The sequence below is a fragment of the Motacilla alba genome, chromosome 4A (assembly GCF_015832195.1).
Source record: "Motacilla alba alba isolate MOTALB_02 chromosome 4A, Motacilla_alba_V1.0_pri, whole genome shotgun sequence".
In the NCBI taxonomy this organism is placed as follows: domain Eukaryota; kingdom Metazoa; phylum Chordata; class Aves; order Passeriformes; family Motacillidae; genus Motacilla; species Motacilla alba.
In genome coordinates, this window is record NC_052045.1 from 8,876,410 (window position 1) to 8,900,048 (window position 23,639).

Genomic DNA, 23,639 nt, shown 5'->3' on the forward strand with positions numbered 1-23,639 from the left:
CTCTGGCACAGCGTGAGTCTCCACAGAGGGGTGCAGGCATCCCGCCATGCCATCCCGGCTCCTTCTGCTGTGTCATTAGCTTTCAGAGATACAAACTGCCCTTTTAAAGGAGTGGCATGCTCTAAAAATCAATGAGTCAGAACAGTGTCTGTATACTCTCACTTTTGAGCTGCTGCCTTCAAAGGTGAAATCCATAAGAAAAGGACGGAATAAGATAAAAAACCAACATAAACAAATTACATTCACTCAATTCCTGTCAATCCTAGTGATTTTGGTGAAGTTGCTGTATGTAAACTGAGCACGCTGGGCCAAACCAGCGGCTTGCAGCCATAAAGCCACTGGTCCTGCAGGAAACCCACGGGGCCAGATCAATCCAACACGCCATGGAACACACCTGTCTGGGTACGGACTGGCCGCAGCTCTCTCGAGAGAGCCCCTGAAGCGAAGCTGCACCAACACCTCTGCTGCTGTGTGGCAGGAGGGAGCTGCTGACTGAATGCAAAGCCAAACACGGGGGGGGCCTCTGGGCACATGCGCTGCATGGAGCAGCTGCTGCTCATGGGGATTCAAGGGACTCTCAGGGGGACTGAGAATGTGGCTTTAGAGCAGATTGCTTGGAACTTCTGAGCACTTCAGATACCATTTTGGGGTGCATTACCTAGGAATAAGTGAAGACCTTCACACCCAGCAAGTCTAAGGCAAGCACATGTCCCAGAGGCATTAGACTGAGCACAGCCCAGAGCCCCACCAACCTGGTTACCAGGCTTGGATTCCCAGGAGTAAGTGCTAAGACCCAACTTTTCTCCCATCCAAGTATGGTTGGACTCAAGATTGCAACATTCCACTTTGTCACATCAGCCCATGCCACATCAACCCCTGAGTTACATCGTTTGAATTTGCATGACATGGTTTGCTATTAAAAAATAACACACTTTCCTGAAAGCTTTTGTTCCACTTTGCTTAAACATCTCTTAAAAGGGGCCTAATCCAATTTGTCCAGTGAAGAGCAGGACTAGAACCTTTGGACAGGCCCCATGGGGTCAGTCCAAGCCTCAGCCCACAGTGAACCATGATAGAGCACCTTGCAAAATTTGGGCTTTAGTAGAAAGCAATGCTCTGAAACTATTAAATAAGTAGCAAATAAGAACTGATATTGATTTTTCTCGCATTTTACACACAATTCTTTTGTGATTATTTTACCACAGTATGAAGTACATCTCACAGCCAAAGCTCTTATTTTATAAACAATGCAAAGTAAGGTGACAGTTATTTTTTTATAGGGACAATAACACTAAGGATGCTTATGTAATAAACTGTTCTGTCAAAGTGGAAGAAAAACCCCCACAAAATGAGGCTCTGTTCTGATTTCTTTTCATGCAACTACAGATAAGGTCACTCATCTTTGGGCAGAACTCCCTTTACGAATTGAATGCTGTACTAAAACATATATTTATTCCTCCTCTTTGAAATATGTATGACTCAGGATCCAAACTGAGTAAATGTCTCTTATGTTTAAAACACAGCTCTAGTTTAATGTAGATATATCCTAATTTGTACATCTAGCCATGACAGAAATGTCACTTTATTTACTCCTGTATGAATAAAACATATTTCTACAGCTCACAAAGTCCAGTGCAGTTATTTCATCCCACAGGCACAACTGGTAAATTTGCACCTTTGGGGTGCAAGTCACCCCTGCACTGCTGCTCAGTGATTGTCCACGTCACCAGTGACGTGGACATTTAGCACAGCCTGAGTGCCACCCGCAAGGAGCCAACCAGCAGCATCCCCTCCTGCTTTGTCAGCTCTCAGCACTGCCAGTGACACCATCCGGGGAGGCTGCTGCACGGAATTTCAACTCTATGGAAACACAACACAGCCTCGGGACTTTGACCTTTTCCCATACATTGCTGCAGTTGCTACAGGGGACTCATTGTGTAACTTGGAAGAAGTTACCTCAATGCCACAGAAACATATTCCTAAGTAATGTGGAAAGGCTCTAATTTTAAAGCACTTAATCCCATCCTTCTGTGCTGGAAAAATACCTGTAAATCAAAACTAATTTGGAGTCAGAACGGCATAATAGAGAAAATGCAATGAAGTATTAATTTAACCACATAGATTGGGGTGAACTTTGAACGAGGGTTGCCAGTATTGATAGGTGATCTTGCATTTGTCAGCTTTTCATCCAAATTCCATAAAATAGGACTGACTACAAAACAGGTTAAGTAAAAATTTTGTTTGATCCCCCAAATGAAAAGTAGGAATGCTTAGAGAGGGAAGCAATATATTCTGAGGCAGAGAGAAGAAAGGCTGGAGTGAGGCTTCCAGGTACCAAACAACCTTTTCCATGTAGGTTATTATGCCAATCAATCTCTTCCTCTTTCTATTTCTACATCATACAAAATTATATAAATTAAATACTCTGTGCTTCACTCATTTCCATACCTGTTTCTTGTTTAGTGACTAACTTAGCTTACAGATCAGTCCAAGACTTGACAGTTAATAATCCTGTTTAGATAATCTGCCTCTAGATTCTTCTTCTTTGAACTGCCTCTAAAAAATAAACAGCTATTAAAATAGCTTCTTTTTAAATCACTCCTAGCACAATGAGAATAAAAATAGCATCGCACATTTTCCATAGTCAATAATCTGCCCCTCAAGTCAGAGGAAGCTGCTAACGTTTCGCACAGCTCACTCCTGAGAAGTTGCATTTTTAATGCACAGATCATACAGCAATTCCTTTTAAAGTGCTGCTCTACTGTGGACTTGATCAGCAGCTCACATCAGGTTTTGATTTGCAGTGCAGTCATGGTGCTCACCCACTCAATGTGGTGCAAAGCAATGAGGTCTGGTATCCCTTACATGCAGAGAGAAATGCAGGAAAAATCACTATTTAAAGATTCTTTTCAGTGTCCTTCCTTGGGCTTAGATCAATCCCACTATGGAAGGGTAATTTAAATTGCAGCTTCCCACTCTAAGCCTTTCGTTTCTCAAGCTCACCATTTCATTCTTCATCAAGCCATGCCCCTTCAACCACCCAGCTGGAAATACCTGAGTAACATTTTTGTTCTGGGCAGATGCATGGGTTTGTGTTCCAAAACCAGAATTACAGTTTATTTCATCTGCCTGCTCCCATAAAAGACATAAAAAGCTGATTTCAATGACAAACAGAGGTTTCAGTGAACCTCTGCACCAAGATCTATCCCAGGCTGTAGCCTATAACAATTATTGATTCTTTGGGTGCAATATTTCCTGACAACATAAAGGAGACAGAATTCTATAGTATAGCAAGCAAATCAAGGTCAGAATCTTAAACAGATGCTCAGATTCCCCAAGAGGTTCCACATCATCATTACTAATATTTTGGTGATGACTGATGTGAAAAATTTGTCAAATCTTGTAACCAGGATAAATCTCTAAGAAAATTGTAGGTGGGCTATCAAACACTGGAGGAAAAGACAAAGAGAAAGGTTTACCTTTTTTATTAGGCTGCTAATCACATCTCTCATTACCTGTATCCTTCAGATCTATCCTCTCCCAGGCACAGTTCTGAAGGACAGAGCACCCTCACAGGCTGATATCCTTCCTGTATTGATCTGGAAAGCACTTAGGAGAGCAGGTGGCACACACTCAGAACTGCAGCCTTTCTGAGCTGAGAGTTTCTACTGTAATACTTCAAAACAAATTACATCTTTTATTTCAGACAAGAGCCCTTAAGAAGACATAACATAATACATTTAGGGGCCCTCTCTGTCCAAACTTCTACAAGAGAAAGCTGGTGTTTAGTGCTCTCCCCTCACTGAACAGTGCAAACATCCACTGAATTCCCCCCTGCGCTGCTCAGGGATGGCACCAGCACCCTCTGCTGTCGCACAGAGCCAAGTCGCAGGCACAGGGAATTCACAGACAGCTTCCTGCATCCTCCACTACAGATTCCGAACCACAAAACCTCACAGTGACATTCTGTAATGAACTCTGCTCTTCAACACAGCTTATTTTCAAAGACAGTGACTGAGTCTAGAAAAAAATCACCCAAAATGAGCTTATTGTATTAGTTATTTTTACTCACTGAACACCTAAAAACTACACTAGAACAAGAAATCAAAACCATGCTAACAGAGTTACCAACTTCTGTAAATGCAGCAATAAATCACTGATCTTTCAACATTTATCTAATATTCCCATCTTCTAACCTCCTGTGATTACATAAGACTCGGTCTTGATGTTTTCTCTACACACTTTTTGGTCTGTTACTTGCAGAGAGACTTGAAAACATTAACTGCAGAAATACAGAATGTAAGTGAATTTCCTAGAGCAGCTTCTTTGAACACACACACACAAGTATTTTCAAGGCTTCCTATGACCACGAGTGCCTGCCCTCAAACCAACCCTGCACTGAAGGACCAGTAACTGCAGAGCAACAGGAGAACCATCAGCCCTCTCATGATGTTTTAAACTTAGATTTAGAAAAGTTCTTGAGTCTGACCAGCTGTGTTGATCAGTCTTAAGTCACCCAAAATGACCCCAAAACAAAATCTATGCAGTTTATCCATGTACAGAATCAATACTGACCAAAGACCTCTTTTTATTTCTTCCTGAATGAACGAGGGTCATCCATCCCTCTTCCCAGAAATGATATCATCATCACTGGCAACAGCATTTAATAGTAAACCAAAGAGGGGGATGGAATGCAAAAGGGGTTCCTTCAAGAGAAGGATTACAAAAACATATATACATACCAAACATAAAAGACAGGAGCAGTATTAAGATCAAAAGGAAAGAGAGATTATAGTATCCATTGCAGTGCTTTGGGTGAAGAATCACAATCCACATTAACAGAATGAGAAGAGAGTTGGCTAAATATAGAAAGGCCTGTATTTTACACAGGGTCAGTAAGCTTGTGGTGGGATGACAACTGTACAAAACTCCAGGAATCAAAGCCGAGTAAATTCTTTTACATTGCACTCAAAAGTTTAAGAGCAATACAAAAGCTTCAGTTTTTTGTAAGGAAATATATGCTTCTTAAAGCAGAGAAAAAGAAGTTACAAAATAGGCATCAATTACCAAGCCACTCCTTGTTTCCTTATCAAGTGAAACTCCTATTCTTTCTGGTGTTAGTCCAGAATAAATAGTATCTATAGATTCTGAGCCTTCCAGGGCAAGTAACTTTTCACCTTTATTAAAAAAAAAAAAAATCACAGTCTACCTCCTAGTTAATACTGTTTTCAAATTGCAAAAACTACATATTAAATTCAGGCCAAAACTGGAAGATTAAAGTCTTGCTTGAGCAATCTGAAACCAATTTTCTTTGGTTTGCAGTTAATCCTACCAATAGATAATATTTTCCTTTAAAAATTCTGACCAACTTTCCAGCTAAAACCAGTCAATCAGCCTTCAAATTTTGCACTGACTGTAAACAAAAACTACATGAACGTGCAATTCTGCAAGAACTGGAAGCACCAGTAAGTGCCACTGTCTCTTAAGCCACCAACACCATTTCACAAAGCTTATTTTTCAAATGTCTGCATCCTTCATAGTCAATAGCAAAACTTTTGTGAGTTTGAGTGACTGCAAGGCCAGGCCCTGAGAGAACAACCCTGCTCCAGCTGCACATTCTCAGACTGATGTTGAGTTAATGGGGTGAGACAAGAAGGAAAGCAGATGGCCCTTTTATGACTAAGATCACATACAACTGACTAAATACACATCTTTATGAACATGGAGGGTGGCATTTCTTGAAAAGAAGATGCCACTTTCTAAGGAACAAGCTCTCCCCCCAACACACTCTTTTAAGAGAGACAATTGGCTGAGGAATCTCACCAAAAAATCACTATTTGCCATAACTAAAGAAAGGAAGGACATTTTTAGTAGAATGTTTAATTTACCCAGATTTCTAAAGGTATGACTAAAAGCAGACACATGCTGCAGTGTGGTGGTTTTCCAGTGCATGGGAGAGAATGGGTGTGCAGCTCGGGGCCATTCCAGCAGGTATCTGTGAGCAAAGCACAAGACCAACAGCACTGAGACTTCCCACAAAAGCCAGAATCACTCCAGCTCAGATGTGTTTAGATCTACAGCTATCACAAAACAGATCATTAACAATTTGAAGCAGAGTCAGGCTGCCCAGCACAGAGCCCTAGAGAAAGGAGTGTGATGACATCAGTGTCCATGACTCACGGTGCGTCAGTGCCCAGCATTGGGAATATTTTAAAGCACACGTTAATTTCTTAGCTCAAAGCCAAACCCTACAAAACACTGTACAGTCTTTTTAAAAGAACAAGTTTCTTTAAAAGAAACTTTAAAAACATATTTTGCTAGAGAAATGTTTCAAAAGCCTGAAGCATGTCTTTTCTGAACATCACCATCAGATGTGTAAGCACATAAAAATGAATCAAATGTTCCTAGTGTCTGGTAGTAGGAAATGCTCAGCTTCCTAATACATCAGATGAAGCCCACAATGGCATTTCTTCGTTATGTCTTTATATACAACAGTCTGATCAAAAGTTTTAAGGCTCTTATTTCTCAAAAGAAAAAGAATGGTCGTAGTAAAGAAGGGATTAAGTGGAGTTAACACAGCTATTGGCAATGCAGAGAAGGATGGTCTTGTCATTTGCTATTGTACAATCTGGGGCATTTCACTCCATGCTTTGGCTTTCTTCTTGGCCAGGGACAGCCAGGGTGGTTCAGCAGGACTGCAGGGTGTCATTGGCAGGTTAGAGGAGTGCCTCGCTTCCTTTTCAACAGCAGGAACCACAGACGCTTCCTGAGAAATTGGTCCAACTTTACCTGCCCATGAGAAGATACACATCACTCATCAGAAGTCTAGAGAGTTAAAAAATCAATTTCTGCCAATAATATTTTCTTCTCTCAAAATAAACTGTTTTACAGCCCAAAATGCTTGTGACTCACCAATAAGGCAAAGGAATTGGCAACTGGCTATTGCTGGCACTCTCTGGTCCAGCTACAGCAATGGTGAGGACCAGACATTGCAACAGGAAAATTAATACTAAACAGTGAGTAATGTGCCCATAAAAAAATCATCTCCTCAGTCCAAACAGCAAGTGTCTAAACCTGGATAAATGAAGGCCATTTTTCAAAATTCTTCAAGCATGTGAAGACTATAGCCCCAGTTATTTGTCTAACTCAGATTCTTGGTTAATTAATCTCTTAATTTTTCAAACTCTTGATTTCTACTAAAGTGCACAGCAAGGAGTTCCACAGGCTAATTCTGCTCTGTGAGAGCAAGAAAATCTAGGAATAAGACTTCTGAGTATGCAGGAAAACAGAAACAAAGCAGCTGCAGGATAAGGATTACCCCAGGCTTGCTGTGGAGTTAAAAGTTTATGTTTTCCAATACTGAGAAGACTTAACGATTTTTTGTAGTCTTCACTGCCAGCACAAATATTGCTCCAGCAATAAATACCAGATAGGAATCAAACCACTGCTTTATGTACTTCCACTTGTAAGCTATGATGGCAGGATTTTGATGGTATTAGGTGTCCCTCTTGATGCAGCCTAACAGATGCCTGTCATACTCACAAAGGATGAAGGAACACAGATAATGCTTCTTTGATGGCTTGGAGTTCCTATGTAGAAAAGGCCTGCTCCATTCACCTTGTTTGAAATTTTCAAAATTAATGTCTAAGCCGTGTTAAGTAAAAGAAGCTTGATCTTGCTTGCACTGAACTCAATGGGAAATATCCATCAGCTCCACTAGTCACACTCCATGAGCAGAGCTAAAGTAGTTCCCATGTTCACTCAGGAGGTCTCTGGTCTTTTAAAAGTTCTGGCTGGCTGGTAGTTCTTCCAGGAGGCAAACTATACTTAATATAGGAGGTCCATTAAACAGGCTGCAGCTCTACATACACAACAAGGTTTCAGAAGTATCTAAGATGAGGTAGGAATTTAATGCTAATGAAATTTTGATTTTGAAAATAATTTCCCCATTTTGGGAGAGAACCTTCTTTGTAATAAGCACAAAAATCCAAATAAATAACTCCTCTGGATATTAACTCTGCATCCTTTCCACCAGCAGCAGTTTCAACTAGACAAAGTCCTTGTTGGGCTAATGGGAAACAAATCAGAGAACTTGTAATTCTGCTGTAAGCACCACAAAGACTGCAAGTTCTAGTAAACAAGTAGCAGAGCAATTTGTGAAGTTCTGAATTCTGATCAAAGGCTGCTGGGCTTCCAAGTTTAGGATGATGCAATATAGAGAAATCCAGCCTTTCAAAGGAAGACCTCATCAGAGCAAAAATCAGCCTGTTTTTGTTCCATCTCTCACTTTGCACCTAAAACCACAAGACGAGGCAGGCCTGTGGCAGAATCATTTTTAGAAGGTGTGGTATTTTAACCACACACACACACACAAAATTAGCTGCAACAACATCAGAGCTTCTGTGTTGGTGCAAACACCCTGAGCCAGTCACCTGCTGTGGTAAGGGTGACAGCTGATTTCCTGTAAGAACCTGGGGATTCAGAAATGGTTAACAGCTTTGACAGTAACTCCTACAGGGAGCAGCATAGAGGTACTGCCAAATATCTCTAGTACAACAACTCTGAGTGCTACTGGGTTACACGGGGAAAGAAAGGGGCCAGGTGCATGGGCTCTTTCCAGACAGCATCTCTTACTGTGTCAGCTGCAGTCTGACAATGGAAAAGCCACAGGTCTGGCACAGTGGTGCATTTCTTACCTACTTAGGCAGTATCTGCAATCAATAGCTTTCAGCAAGCACAATATGCTTTTACAGCTGAAGGACTGGCTTCTCTGTGTCAGGCTGGAGTGTGCTGCTGAGGCTTGGCACCACACTGAGCAAGCAGGAAGGGAGAAGCTGCAGCCCAGCAGAAGCCTTGGGAGAGGTAATGTGAGTCACCAAGTGAGTCACACTCTTCCCCTGCATCTTTAATATAGAGAAACATAGCTAAGTGCTCAGGAGAGGGGCCATCCAGCCTCTGCGTTCACCTGAGGGTGAAACTGACTCTACATAAATTATCCTTGATACATGGTTATCTATCCAACACATCCGGCCACAGAAACTGCACACTCTCCATTTGCAAGCCACGCTCTTCTGCACCTCACTGCTCTTATTGTTGGAGTATTTCCTAACATCTAAGCTAAACAGCCCCTGGTGCATTTTAAGTTCATGCTGGCCATAAAAACCAGTCTTGTCCTCTGCAGAAAATTTAGTTGTCTTTTCTAGACTAAACAACTCCACTCCTATCAGCATTTCCTGGCTGACTGGAGATCTAGAAGACCTGACCTTTTTTGCTGCTCTCTTCTGGACACTCTCCAACTTCAACTTCTATTCTTTAGTACTGATCTTGGCCAGTAATAAATCACCAGACTGTTTATATGCCATTCCATGAACTGCAGTGGAGATAAGAGTTCCTCACTTGCTCTCTCTGCTGAGCAAACAAGCCATTGTGTTGACTTCTACAAAAACCATGGTCTGAATAGGCCTTATATAAAGTGTGCTGATTATAAAAATGGTGTCTCTCTTCCCCCATCCCCTGCCACCCACACCACTTACTGGTGCAAACTGTAGCCCTGTAAAGAAAAGGAATACCTGCTGCTGCAGACACACCGGTCTTTGTTTGTGATTTCTTGTCCTGAGAGCTGGAAGGCATGTTCTTCTTCAGAGTGTTCTCACCAGCACAGATCCCTGGCTGCAGCATGAGGAGAGAAGAAAAGAATGCAACTGACTGCCAGCCATGGGCACTCATAAAGCTCACCCTGGCAACCTCTCAAACCTGCCTGTGGAAATGCAGCAAAAGCCAGGCAAGGATGGTTGGGAACATCCTGTGGGAGGGAGGGAGAAGGCAGTGAGGAAGCTAATGCAACTCAAAGCAGCTTCATAAATATGCTCTGGGCAATCAGAAAGCTCAGAAATGTTTAGGTTTGAGCAGTGCAAAGGAACATAGAGGAAAATCCAGCTGTGAAACGAATCCCTGTGACAGTGCAGTCACAGGCATTTGCTCACTTGCATCACTTGTCTGTCTCAGTGTTTTAGAGGGCAGGCCTGCAAAGCTCTCTTTGAGTAGTGCTCACAACACACCTCCCTGAAGACAATATTGAACAGTTTGCAGAAGTACCCAGGTGACCTGGGGCAGGATTCACACCCATGCAACACTGCTTGGTACTCTACCTCCCCTGGATCCACTTTGGTCAAAGCTTTGTCTTCATCTTTATGTTCTTTGGCAAGAGGATGGTCCTGGAAACCCTTTTGTTTCAGCTTTGCCATGGAGACCCAAGCTGGTTCAGAGGAAGCAGGTTCCAAACATGGAGAGACTTTTTCTACAAAAGAAGCATTTTTGAAGTAAAGAAGGGATTTAGGTCAAGTCAGCCTAAAGCTAGTGCTTCACATTTTAAATCCTTCAGCATCTGTAATAGCCTTTGGACATGGTGGAGATAAAATTACCTTCCCTGATGATTTTGTCCTTGGCAATAACTGGTTTTTCTCTTTATTCTCCAGTTTTTGACTCAACTGAGCTCCTAAGTCAATGGCAGATGTCCTACTGAGATCACTGTGAACTGGATTTTGCCTTTAAAACAACATTCTTCCACTGCAGATTAAATGAATACTACAGTAATGATTTTTTCATGTAGGCAGTAAAATACAGGCTTCCTTGTCACTTTTTAAATATTTTAAATTAAATAATTGTTTAAAAAAATAATTACACCTAATGCAACTCCTAGTTAAGGTTTGAGCAGCTGCAGTCTGAATTTTTAACTAAAACTGCAGCAAGTTTTAAAAGTCTGTGTTGAAACTCCAACTATATGCACAAATACCTCATACCAGAAATGTTTCAGAGGCATTTAAGCTATTATTCTGTTGTTCTTCTTGCTGGAACACACCCTTCATTAAGATAAGCCAAGAATTCTCTTGACTGGCTAAATCATCAAGCCAATTAAATTATAGTGGTGATGAACTCAAGGCTAAATTTGGTTCTTAGCCAAGAGGATTTTAATTTTTTTTTTGCGCTGCTCTGCCAAGACTCTTTACATGACCACTGTTTTCTACAATGTTTGGATACAAATACAGCATAAATACCTGAAGGTTTACAACCATTTTGCTTCTTTGCCACTTCTTCTGATCTTGCCTTGGCAGGATTTTTGTCTTCTAGGAAACCTGTTTTTTTGACAACTGATTTTGTGTTGACAGGAAGGTTTGGAGGTGGCTTCCCAGTGCCCATCAATTTCTGATCCTCCTTGACTGAGGCAGAAGAAGCAACTGGAGCAGCTGAGGGGATCAGCTTTGGAGGCTCTACACGGCTGTCGTTCTGGTATTTTAGTAAAGATGATGTTCTTCTCAGTCTGACCCCAAATGGGCTCTCAAAGTTTTGTGTTTCATGGTCAGCCCACTCCATAAAAGAATTCAAGTGCAGATCTCTGTCCTTACAATCTCGATCTAATCTATCTGAGTTGGTTTTTGCTGATTCCTGCATAACTGCATCAAAACGTGTGTGTTCTTTTGTCACTCCTTCAAAGAACTCTGGTCTTATAGGGGATGTTGGAGAACTTCTGAAGTAGGAATCTTCCTTTGAATTTGAACCACCTGAGAGAGATCTTTGCCATGCTGGTGCAATGGTAAATCTGACTGGTTTAGCAGAAGCAGTCTTCAGTGGGCTTTTTACATTTTCATCTGATGACTGACTGCCTTCTGTTGTTTTTCTGTGAGAAGCTGTACTGCTTACCTGGTACTCCTTACTGTCAGCATCAGAAGATATATTACTCTTCAAGCCAGCCAAACTTGAAGAAGCAAGACACCCAATGGAAAGTTTTTCAGAAATGCATGATGTGTTGGCCTGTTGACTGCCTTGGTTGCCCTTTGAAACGGGAACTATTTCTGCTTTAAAACATACTTCCAATTTACTGCAAGGTACCACACAAACTGCTTCTGGGACAGATGCAGCAGAGTCTATTTTTTTTTCTACACTGTCCTTGGATAACTGAAATTCCATAATTTCACAAGTTTCTTTGTCATTTTTTGCTACTGAACTCTTTTCAGACCTCAAATCAGCCACTGTCTTGATGTCAGAACAAGACTCTGTGTCAGCTACTGCAACTTGTGGAGTAGCCAGTGCAGTATCTGAGACTGCATGGCTGGAATGATTCCCAGCAGTACCAAAGCAGAGTTCTTCTTTGCCACTAAACAGTGGATCCCCCTTCTCCTGGGCTTTAACGTTTAGATCCACAGAATTTACTGAGGAACTTGGTGCAACATCTGGCAATATATCCATGCCAGATGTTTCCACACCACTGCTAAACAAGTCAGCTGCTGGCATGTCTGGAGACTCAACAGCTTCTCCTTCAAGTTGCTGCAATTCTGGAAGTGCAGCTACTTCAGCGCTGGTACTTTGAGGAGGTGCTTTTGATTCATTAGCAGACCCATCTGCAGAGTACAACACTCTTGCACTGCAGTGTTTTTCCAGGTTCACTGGAGAAGGCTCAGGCCTCAGGAGAAGTGTGGCTCCTTTGTAGTGATGGCCCACAGCAGGAAGGCACCCATCCTCTTGCAGCAAAGCACAGGGGTCTTCTACCACAGGTGTGGAACCACAAGAGTCAGGGGCAGCTTCAGTGGGAGTTTTTACACCTGGTGTCTCCTTAAAACCACCTCTCTTTGCACAGTGTCCCACCCGGGCTGGTAATCCTGTATTAAACAGAGGAAAAGAGTGTGCACTTACAGGTTACAATTCAGACACCATCTGCATGCATTCCAGATAGTGCAGTCCTTTAACAGGAATGCCCCGTGTCTGGGCACTGCTGACTGATAAATAAGCTTGTTCAGAGCCTATTTAGAAATGGGCTGTCCAAGTGAGAGACTAATAAAGCTTCAGTGTGAACATACCCACTCCAGGGAGTGACTGAAAGTTGTTCTCTGTTTCAGGTGTACACATTAGTTGCTGTTTAGTTGTTTCCTGTGCATACCCTTAGCTGTAAGACTACCAGCCAGATTTCTCTAGGCATTTCTGCATGTGTGTGCCTAGAAAAGCCATCGACAATGACTGGGAAAATTCTCTCTGGGTGAGTGGCAAAGGAAGATCCAGTACACAGAAGCCAATCAAAGTCACCTGACACACACAATATATAATGCTGTGGTTAAGGTTTTTCTGAGTGTCAAGGAACTCAGTTTCTCACACTGAGGTCCAGCCAGCTGTGTAGGACATGTGCTCCTGAACATGATGCTTTCAGCTCATGTTTTTTTTAGTGCTGCAATCAAAGTTCACCACTTCAGCATCACTTTGTTGAGTGTACTTGACTTTTTCCATCACGTAATTCAGCAGCCAGGATTGGTTTTATGTAATAGAACCAAAAGATGCCTAGTTTGGAAGGACTAACAATTCAAACAGGTCCTGTCAGTGTTATGCAGAAGAGTTCAAGCACCCTAAGTAGCAATACCTGTGTCTTTATTACCTTCCCAATTGCTTTTATGTTTGTCACTCTCAAGTAATTCTGTTGAATTTCCCTTCCTTTCTGGAGTTGCAGAAAGACATGTTTCATTTTCCAGCTGCTCCACCTAAAGAAGTGAAGATGCTGTAATTAAAGAATCATACACAAAAATTGTACTTTATACACATGCATTTCTATGAATACTCAAATCATAGAAACAAAACCTCCCTCCTGTAATTTACCAGCACTGTGGGTAAGGTACTATTCTACTTAAGAACTAGATTTGTAAAAATAGACTTAGGCCTCTTTACAACTGACATTTAGCTTTTCAAACACCAGAGGTGTTTTTACAAATTAATAAATAATGAATACCAAAAATTGTGGTTTTTTTCAGTTTCCATGATATTTAAATTTTCAGAGTCTTTTGTGGTTGGCTGGTTGGTTGGTTGGCTGGTTGGTGCAAAAGAGGTGTTTTCCCTTCTTCCAATGGAAGAAGTAAAAAAACGTGGACAGGAAAGAAAAAATAAATGAAAGTATTTAAAATGATAATTAAAAACTCACACTCGTTTCCTTCTGCCCAGTGATTCTTTTGCAGAAAACACCCACCTGGAGGGGCAGCTGGTGCTTGTTGGTAAAGCCCTTCTGTTTCCGCGGGTTGATGGCAATCCTGTGCCTGGCTGCTGAGGTGTCCAGGCAGCCAAGGGGACTGGCAGGGATGGTAAAATCAACAGGAAGGAAGCTGCTGCCTCGTGAAATGGGGGTCCCCTGGGTGGCAGAGGATGAAGGACTGATGGGCCTGGAGGAAGCTCCAGAAGGTATCTGTAAAACAGAAATTCAACGCTGTGTGTATTTTGCTTTACTTCCCCACGTCTCTGGAACATTTCCTTTGTTAGCTCGTTCCATTTCAGAAGCTTGAAATGGCTGCAGTTTCGAGCATAAATCCCCGTTTTACAATGCATGGTAAAGTCACCTGTGCAGAGAGATTACTCGGTCCCGTGTGTTCAGCTGAACACAGTACATCGCACAGAAGGAGAAATACCTGTCTCTGCCACAGGGAGAGCCTCAGCCTGTCCCCACCCAGGTCTCATCTGCAAACCCCTTTGCAGTTTATGCACGCACCAGCAGGAGACACTGCTGCCGCTTGTACAGCTGCCTCTTCATCCCAGCAACCCGACCCACTGCAGAAATACATTATTTAAAAGCCACAGAAGTAGCACGGATGCTTGCTCCTCGTTAACTCTAACAAAGCTGCCATAGCCACTTTTCTCTTTCAATATCAACTTTCAGGAAAATCAAAGGCTTTTCAGAATATCAGAACCATCTTCCAGACAGTGATGTGGATCTCATCCTCACAGCAATGCTGCTCTGGGGAACTGAACAGAGTAACCCAGGATTGTGCAATCACAATTAAAGGGTTTACATAAACGTTTGTACAAAAGCCCCCTAACTGTGAAGTTTGAGTGGTTTTGCTACTGTTTTGAAATGCAGACCAAACTTTCTGGAACACTTGCAAAATGTCACAGACGTGCCAAAGAAGCTTCATTCATAAATCTGGGTGACACTCAGCCATTGCACTGTGCCTGGCACTTGCAGTTTAGTTTTGTTTAAGCTTAGGAGGTAACACAGCATTTCAAACATGTATTCTGGTGGAGTTTTAAAGATCATGAAAGCACCTTCACATCTTATCTACAAAAACTGTCAAGGTACATCAAAAATATATGATCTCTGCAAATTTTTCCAATCTGGTCAAGGACTGTGTTGTTCTGAGAGCAGAACCTGCTGCATGGTCATTTATCATCCAAAGAAAATTGCAGATTAAAACACACCCTTTCCCGTGGAATACCTGCCATCAGGAAAGGCTGGTCCTGCAATCATTTCCCATGATAAGAGAGATGGAGGGCATTGCTCACAAGCCACTGCTGATGGGAAGGTGTGATTATTTGGTATGGGGGCCCTGGGACATGGGAGCAGAATTGAATGCTTTGCCTGGTCCAATGTTTTGTGTAACTTTATAGATTCATACTGTGTCACAGAGCTGCCTCTGTGCTGTTCACACAACCCACTTACCAATAGATTTCTGCCTGACTTTATTTCTTATTGAAAACCCCGAGAGCTACATTTTAAGTATCATTTGCCTCCCTCTGGACTCGTAAAGAATTGTTTCCTAGGATACACTGTACCCAGAATAAATTTTAAAAAATAAAATTATTGTGCTGGCTCCATACAGACTCCACATATGCCACCTCAGGGAAGTTTATATTAGCAGGAAAAGGAGCTATTTACCTGTTCATCTTCACTGTCTGTGCCACCTAAACTCAAAGAGCTATGACGCTGAACAGGGTTGGAGGACTGTGGGACAAAATGAGGAAGAGGGTTAAGTCAAGGGAAGTGTCACACTGAATTATCTTGAGCTGGATATCCAGTGCTAATTATGAGAAAACACAAGAGGAAAAATAAAGGAAGGGTCACTGGGTCCCTGCCTTACACATGAGGTTTAATTTCTTCATTGGCATCAAACAAAAAGCAGGGGAGATTTCTCCTGCATTGAGGTACACCAGGAAGGCTGACCACAGGAGGCAGCACATTTTATAAAGTTATTTTGGGTTATTGTTTTTAAATCATCAGATTTACAAATTCTCACGAGTTCACTGAAGTCTGAAATCACACATTTGCCAATGATAGAGGTCAGAGTCCTGGTCTACATAAAAGCATGAAAAATTGTACACTGAAAGGGTATTTGTAGGGTCAATTTCTAGGTATACCTCTGAGTGAAAAGTTTACAATCCATCTAGGTAATTTCTTCGGGTTCTAAAGAAAAGAAAGAAAAGCAAAGAAAATGGTCTTCCCCTTCTCTAGACAGATTTTCTCTTTTCTGTATGGAGGGTCAATTATACCTTGTTTGGCGAATCTGTCAGAACTTCATGAAGGGTTGAAATTTCAGGAGGGCTTCTAGGTAAGCCATCATCTTCAGAAACAGCACCTGCATCTTCCAATTTTTTCCCAGTTATAACAAGAGGAGGTGAACCAAGTTTGACATTCTGCTGCAACTGAAGCTGTGGTTGAAATATAGAATATAAACTTTCAATGGTACAATTTAAAGAAGATGTTCTGGACATTGTAACCCAGATGCTTCTATTAGATATGCAGAATCTTTTAGTTAACAGAAAAACTTGAAGTAACCATTCACAGAAAAGAGCCATTAGTAAAATTTTATCCATCTACATTCATCAAGGACCCATCATAAAAACTGGCATTGGTATAAAATTATAATTAAAATCAGTTTCATTCAGTAATTTACCAAAAGACAGGAATTTCATCATTCCAGAAAACTGACTGCAGTTTAACTCCATTTAAATTAAAAACTTTCAAAATTCCAGATTAAATTCTTTAATCATATAAATTTAGGTATTTAGTCACACAAAGTATTGTCAGTCAGCATTCCCAATCCCAGGTTTATGTAGTCACCTTTCCCTCACAAAGCCCTTCCAAATTTGAGAGCTTTTTACAACCCTCTCCCACACAAGTATCTGAGTCACGACTTTTATACAATACCAAATTAATTTCATTTCTGGTCCACCCTAATGAATTGCTTGTTAATTTCCCCCACCATCACATCCTGGTCATGTCTGCAGCAAGAATGGTAACAGCAGCCAGGAACAACTTTGTTTGTAAAGGAGTGTGGGGATTCTTTTCCAGGACTGCACAAAAGAATGCTCTGGCCAGCCCTGACCCTAGAAAAATACAACAAAGTCTGCAAACTTACAAGCAGCCAGATGTTCCCTCAAACTAAAAATGTTCAGATCTCAGGAAACACCATTACTAAAATTCTTGGCTTAAGTCTGTCAGCTGTGACAAAGCTGGAATAGAAACAAGGTCTGAACACAAACTTTGTCCTTCAACTGAAAACATCTCAACAGAATATTCCCAAGACAAGCATGCAGACTTAATTCTTCTGTTTCTTTGCTTATTAAACTATATTGGGTAATTTAAACCTAATTTTGTTTTCCTGCAATCTATGCAGTCATTTACACCTCTGTAAAACAGACCTAAAAAGCTGCAATTCTTATTTAGGAGGGTTCATTTGCAATGTAATTCCTATAGATCTAGCTGCCACGCAGGGTAGCACAATGTCTAGAACACCAGCCCCCAGTCCAAACAGCTTCCTTTTGCAATTTATGGGCAATATATTGCAATACTGTGATATATGGGCAACACAGGGCATACAACATGAGTGTGCGCTTAATGGGAAGGAAAAGACAGAAAGTCAATTTTGCTTTGGTCTCTTTTCACAACTTCCTGTCTTAGATTTATTAAATTTATTACATACAGACAGCAAAGTGCTGTGGGGGAAACTGAATTTGCATTCTGTTTTCTAGTGGTAGAAGTTAATTTACATTGCTAAGAAAGTAACTGCTTTTATTAGTGCTTGGCTTTTATTCCGACAAGAGTCAAGCTCACAGAAAAAGCCTGTCTGTCAGAGCTACAAAAATAGTGCTGGCAGTATTACATGACTGTGCAGGATGATGGATGGGGAGAGGGCACAGTGGACTGCAAACAGCAGGAAAAGAGCTTTTACCCCCTAACAATGTTCTGTAATATACAAACATGTTTTCTTCTGCTACTCCTTTAGTTATACAAAAAATAACTTTGCCTGTTTTGCAGTCTTAGAGAGGAACAATTCCCTCTGTGCATCTTCTATTACTTAACATGTGACTCAATTGTCTTTTGCAACATGAAGCTCACACTGAGCAAAGGAGGAATTTCAATGACCTTTGGCTCCTTTATCAACCATTTGTATTCAGTCTCTGGAAAAACCTTAAATTTTTATCTGAGTGTTCCAAGCTGGGCAGTTAGTGAAATGAAATTAATATAATCAACAGTTCACAAGGGAGCTGTCAAGGAGGGTTCAGTATTGCCTTGGAAGAAGGAAATGACCCTGCAGAATACAGTATCTTTTGCTAGCAGAGATCAAGAGAATAATTACATAAAAAAAGCTGTCAGAGCATCCTGACATATCCATCATCCCACACACTTACACAGCCACTGGCACTACCATGAATAGTGAAAACATCTGAGTCAGAACTGCCAAAAAGAGTAATACAAATAATATTCAAAGGACAACAGTGTAAGGGACACACTACAGTATAAATAAATGGCCTTAACCCAAAAGCAGTAGCTATGAAGTGAAGAACATAAATCCCATTGGAAGAGCACACACTCAATAAAGTTTCCAAGAGTTCATGAGCTGGATTCACATCACACACTGTGAGACCTGGGCAAGGCTGAAAGCACAAGGACTGCTCAAAAATTCAGTTTCCAAGAGGCAGAGTAGATCCAAAAGTAGCAAATTTGGCTTTAGACACTTCAGTCAGCAAAATCCTAAGGCACACAGCAAAAGGAATCAAGCAACAGACTTTCCTGGGAGCTGGGAGACAGCTGACAAATAGCAGCAGTGCTGACGAGGGGATGATGTTCTCACCTGCAAAGTTTTCACTCTTCCAGGTCTGTTTTCCTGAGACAAGACATCACCTGTCACATTTCCTGGTGCAGACTCCAAAATGAAGACACTGTCATGGGACAAGGCTTTGTTTCCCATGCTACCCTTGGGCCTGGAAAGAAAGGAAGGAAGGATGAGTGGTCAGTGCACTGGGTATGTTCACTACACCACCAGGGCAGAGGGATGATAAAGAGGCCAGAGTGGGATGCATCATGCTTCACTTCAGACTCGTGCACGTTTAAGATAGTCACTGTTTGCTTCTTTTATACTCAGAAGAGAGGAGAAACACATTTGATCAAATGCAGATGTCCCTTTGCATCTGCATTGAACACACAGGTCAGTTTGCTGACTAGAGAGGGAGTCCAGTGTCATTAGGTCCCATGTTAGGAGTTAGGTGGATGCAAACCACCCTAAGAAAGGTCTACAGTGCAGAAAGGGACAACAGGAGTCCCCTGTCCTCCTTTGGTGGCAGTGTGGCTAACAAACGTGACTCAAATCCTCTCATGTCCAGCAATAAAAGCAGTTGCATTCACCCATATCCTAAATATGATCAGATCCCAAGTGTCTTAAAAAATGTAGATGGGACAAGTGTCCATGGCTACAGTTACAGACCCATCAATGGCCAGGTTAAAGTGCCCAGGTAAGACATCCCTGCTCTGTTCCTGTGCTCGCTGGGTGTTCAGCCCAGTGAAGCAATGATGAGTTCCCACAGCAGCTGTTAACTGAGCTGGAATTCACTGGGATTGATTGGGCTTGGGCTATTAAGTTATGCAGAGCAAATTCTGCACTTGAGTGGCAAAACAAGGAAGAGTCCAAATCATTTATTAACCAAGTTCCACCAGCACAGGCAGGTACTATTTGTACATTACTCTGTCCAAAAGACAACAAGGGTAGCCTCTACCAGGATTTCATCCTAGTCTTGAACTGGAAAACATCAGAGAATATTTTCTCATTGTTGGCCACGAGACTATTAACAAATACAAATTACAAGGATTCCTTGGCTCAGATGCTGCACAGGCAATGCTTTGCCTCTGAAAGTTTGACTCTGGGGAACAGAGGATGATTAGGAACACAACTCTGACAAGAAAAACTCAGTATGTAAAAGCTCTTCTGCAAGGAAGTAAAATAGAAGAGGCTTCTGCTATTTGCCTAACCATAGATTCTCTCTTTATTTAGAAGAAAGCCAAGAAAGACTGTGAACATTCATTAAGTAAATGCACTACATAAAAAACCCCTCTTCCTGCATCCCCCTTCTTCACATATCCAGAGACACCTCCCCTGCCTGCTGGACTACCCCTTCTATTGCCCCAAAGGGGGTCAGTCAGTCTACAGTAATACACAGCCTCACAGCAGGGCAAAATAAACCTGCTCTAAGTTTATGTTGTGTTGAAGGCAATCAGAGCTGTTCTCTCACAGCACAGGTCAGAGTTTGTGCTTCCTCCCATCAAACAGCATGGTTAATGTCTGTGTTAGTCTACAGGACAGCAGCTCTACACACAAGCAAGGCACTTGCCTTATTTCTTCATTAATGAGGCCATCCCATCCTTTTGTGTTTGATTTTATAGTCCTTTCCAGCACAAGAGGTACTCCATGTGGGCAAGACACAATTTTACTGCATTAAGAAAAACAGTCATGCAGCTTTTATTTACTGCAATGTATGTTCACTATAGCTGGCATATTTTATTTATTGCAAAGAATGCATGTGCATTAGGATGCATTTGCCTTTCCATCTGAGGAATTCTTTACCCATAAGGGCTGAGGTCTCCTTGTTCTTGAGACTGCCAGTACAAGACCTCTGTATTTTTTTCTCTCTCTGCATATGTATCAGATGTGTTGGCAAGAGAATTACTGCATTTTCTTCTGGCAGTCACCAGCATTAAACAAAAAAAAAAAAGCATAGGATTAAATATAGAATTAACTGCAGCTTTAGTACAGTTCAGTCTCTTATGTGCAAATCTACATTCCTCTGTAATTCCAGGCAGCATATGCATATGTATGTGTATATGTATATGTATATGTATATGTATATGTATATGTATATGTATATGTATATGTATATTTCTGCTGAAGCTAAAGATGCACTAACCAAAGCCCAGATGTTTCAGCCATTGCCTGTCCACACTGATTTCCCTATACAAATGCTCAGTTCTTTCCTGTGTATCAACATTCAAGCTTCCCACCAAACCAGAGGAAATGATGGGACTCTATGGGCAGTAGTTGTGTGGTTTGATGGTCTAAAGATTATTAGAGAAGCAGAGTTGGCAGTGCAAGCTGACAGCTTTATCACACTGACTGAGAAAAGGACATGGTTTTGCAATGACACCATTCAGTGAGCTGAGAAATGCTCCTGTGGGCTGGCAAACCTCACTAACATGCACAGCCCTCCAGGGGTGGCTGATGCAAAACCAGGGGCCTTCAGTTGTTATCTGTGCCTAAAGGGCTAGGTAAGAAAGTTAAAGAAGCAATCACACACCGATAATATACCATAAATACTTTTCTCTTTACTGCAGCCATGACAGAGGGCATCACTGATGCTGAAAAACACCCACACAGCTTCACACGTCTTCTCTGTACTAGCAGTACTCAGTCATCATCCTCTTCTTGTAAAGGTGCTGCTGATCAGACCCTCCTAGACAGATTTCAAACACTAAAAACAATCAAAGCAACCTGGGCTATCTGCACTCCTAGCCTAAGAGCTTGGATCACCCCTGCCCCGGCTGCCCTCCCCCTCCTTTCCAGGCTGACTTTTCCAGCACTAGCAGAGAAAGAGGAAATTCCTGGAATTCCTTCATCAGCATTAGGGCTTGTTTTGCACAAATTTGGACAGAGGCTGCTCCTAAGGGGCCAACTCATGCTTTCATCCTACTGCTGTGAGAGGTCCGCTTTTATTTATTTTCCTTGCCTGCCAGCTTACCCAGCCTCCCCCGGTGAATGAAGTGCAGCAGTGTTGAGCACAGCGATGCTGACATCGCTGCTGGACTGGCAAGGTTTTAAATTACTCTCTCCCCTGGGAGGTGGAGGTTCTTTCCTTTTCTTCTTGGCAAAGAAGTTCTTGAAAGTCTGGAATTTGGATTTTTTCTTTCCTGCAACATGAAAAAAAAAAAAAAAAAAAAGAAAATTTAGGAAAGTTGGTGGTGTTGCTTATCTCAGGTAATGTTATCTCCTACATCCTGGAGGAAGCCTCAAAGCTAGAGCAGCCCATTCAGTTTCAGTCAGCTCCTTTGTAAATAATTCAGTGCTGGAGTCCAGTGAAAGGTGAAGCTTCAATTCTTACATTGGGTTCCTATAAAGCAACACTGGCACTAAGCTGACAATAGTGGTGCCCACTTAGGTTCTAGTCTATGCAAAAATATACTTTATATAGAGAATGTATCTATCTACAACTGAACAGTGATCATGCTTGGTGTATTTTCAATAAAAATTGCTGTCAATGTCTTTAGGTATGAATGTTCTTTACTTAGTTTGGTTTAGTTCTGCTTATTCTTTATTCAGTGCTCTAAGGAGACAGCACCTAGAGGACATTGAACATTGGCAAAAAGATTGAAACTGGAAAAAGAATTAATAAATTCCAAAAACAAAATATCTGTTTCCACATTAAACAACTGTCCCAAAATAAAATCAACAACTCCTTCAGGGACAAAGAAGCAAACTTAAATTAAGACATTGTCTTGCAGGACACGAAAGCCCCAAACAGAGCAGCCCTAAGGAAAAAAAATTGGAAACCTGTTAATTTGGTTTCAGATTTTCCATAGTCCAAATGAAAATACAAAAAAGAACAGAAAAAAAATAAACACCATGAAACATCACTGATCTTTTATTTTTTACAAGAGCTAAGATACTTCAACATTCTTATGTATATTTTCTTTCAGCACACAAGTCCTGCATTTTGTCCCTGACCCTTACACTGAGGGGTCATTTTGAGTGGTTTGGGCCAAACTATTGTGCTAAGACCCCTGTGATTGACTTAAATACATACTCAGAGCAATAACATCATTGCATATCTGAGCCAGCTTCATTGTTCAATTAATACTTTACAGGAGTTGGCATAACACATGCCCACAGCTGGAGGATTCCTTCATAAGCAGGGCATTATTTCAAGACAATTATTGTCTTCTCCCAGCAGTGATTTAGTTGGTGATGCTCTGTCTCAACGTGTGCCCTGTACGTGCAGGGATCCCTGCCAATGGGCCTTATCTGGGCTGAAACTGCCACGGCACAGCTGCATCAGACAGTGGCCACTTTGAGAAACAAACAATGACTCTGAGATCGACTCCCCGTCTCCTCCCTGCTCCTCAGCCCAGTGCCAGCACCACGTGCCAGGACACACAGGGACGCTGCCACAGTGTCCCCACGGCCTGGTGACACGGCAGCCCCTGTGCAGAGCCACCAAAGACCTGCAGCTGCTGCCCAAGCGACCTGGGCAGCTTCTGAGACCAAAGTATCCTTCAAACCCTGGAACCACTGCAGTGCCTCAGTAACAACGGGATGCGGCTGCTCTCAGGGAGGGTTTATCAGGGGAAGGTCTTTTTATCTTCCACTGCTGCTTATCAGGCAAGAAGTGAATGAGACAGTCACAGAAAACACACATTGTATTGCTGTGGCCCAGACAACAGAGCTAATCCCAAGGGTTTGGGATTTGTTAAGACTCCCGCAGGGCTCAGTCAGCTCCATGCTGCATCTGTAGCAAGAACTGGCAGGAGAAGACAGGTCACACAGCAGGCACACAGAGCCTCCCCAGTAAAACAAGCA

The 23,639-nt window shown here is 41.9% G+C and overlaps 1 protein-coding gene across 7 annotated transcripts in view; it reads right to left on the minus strand.

The window, feature by feature from the left end:
* Nucleotides 1-4,557: 4,557 nt before the first annotated feature.
* The window catches only part of KIAA1210 (KIAA1210 ortholog), a 50,506-nt gene continuing 31,424 nt past the window's right edge, over nucleotides 4,558-23,639 (minus strand). For 3 of the 7 annotated variants that reach the window (XM_038122672.1, XM_038122676.1, XM_038122674.1), the window contains exons 3-13: nucleotides 21,805-21,973; nucleotides 20,404-20,502; nucleotides 18,873-19,002; nucleotides 16,288-16,446; nucleotides 15,677-15,742; nucleotides 14,000-14,212; nucleotides 13,418-13,520; nucleotides 11,055-12,653; nucleotides 10,149-10,297; nucleotides 9,570-9,669; nucleotides 4,558-6,789 (exon numbers count right to left, since the gene is read on the minus strand). In XM_038122672.1, coding sequence (XP_037978600.1) covers nucleotides 6,617-6,789; nucleotides 9,570-9,669; nucleotides 10,149-10,297; nucleotides 11,055-12,653; nucleotides 13,418-13,520; nucleotides 14,000-14,212; nucleotides 15,677-15,742; nucleotides 16,288-16,446; nucleotides 18,873-19,002; nucleotides 20,404-20,502; nucleotides 21,805-21,973 — 2,960 coding nt within the window. In that variant the 3' untranslated portion in view covers nucleotides 4,558-6,616. Of the gene's footprint in view, nucleotides 6,790-9,569; nucleotides 9,670-10,148; nucleotides 10,298-11,054; nucleotides 12,654-13,417; nucleotides 13,521-13,999; nucleotides 14,213-15,676; nucleotides 15,743-16,287; nucleotides 16,447-18,872; nucleotides 19,003-20,403; nucleotides 20,503-20,636; nucleotides 20,908-20,949; nucleotides 21,315-21,363; nucleotides 21,520-21,804; nucleotides 21,974-23,639 lie in introns of those variants that run through there. The other 4 variants (XM_038122678.1, XM_038122673.1, XM_038122679.1 and 1 more) reach the window with 4 other exon arrangements.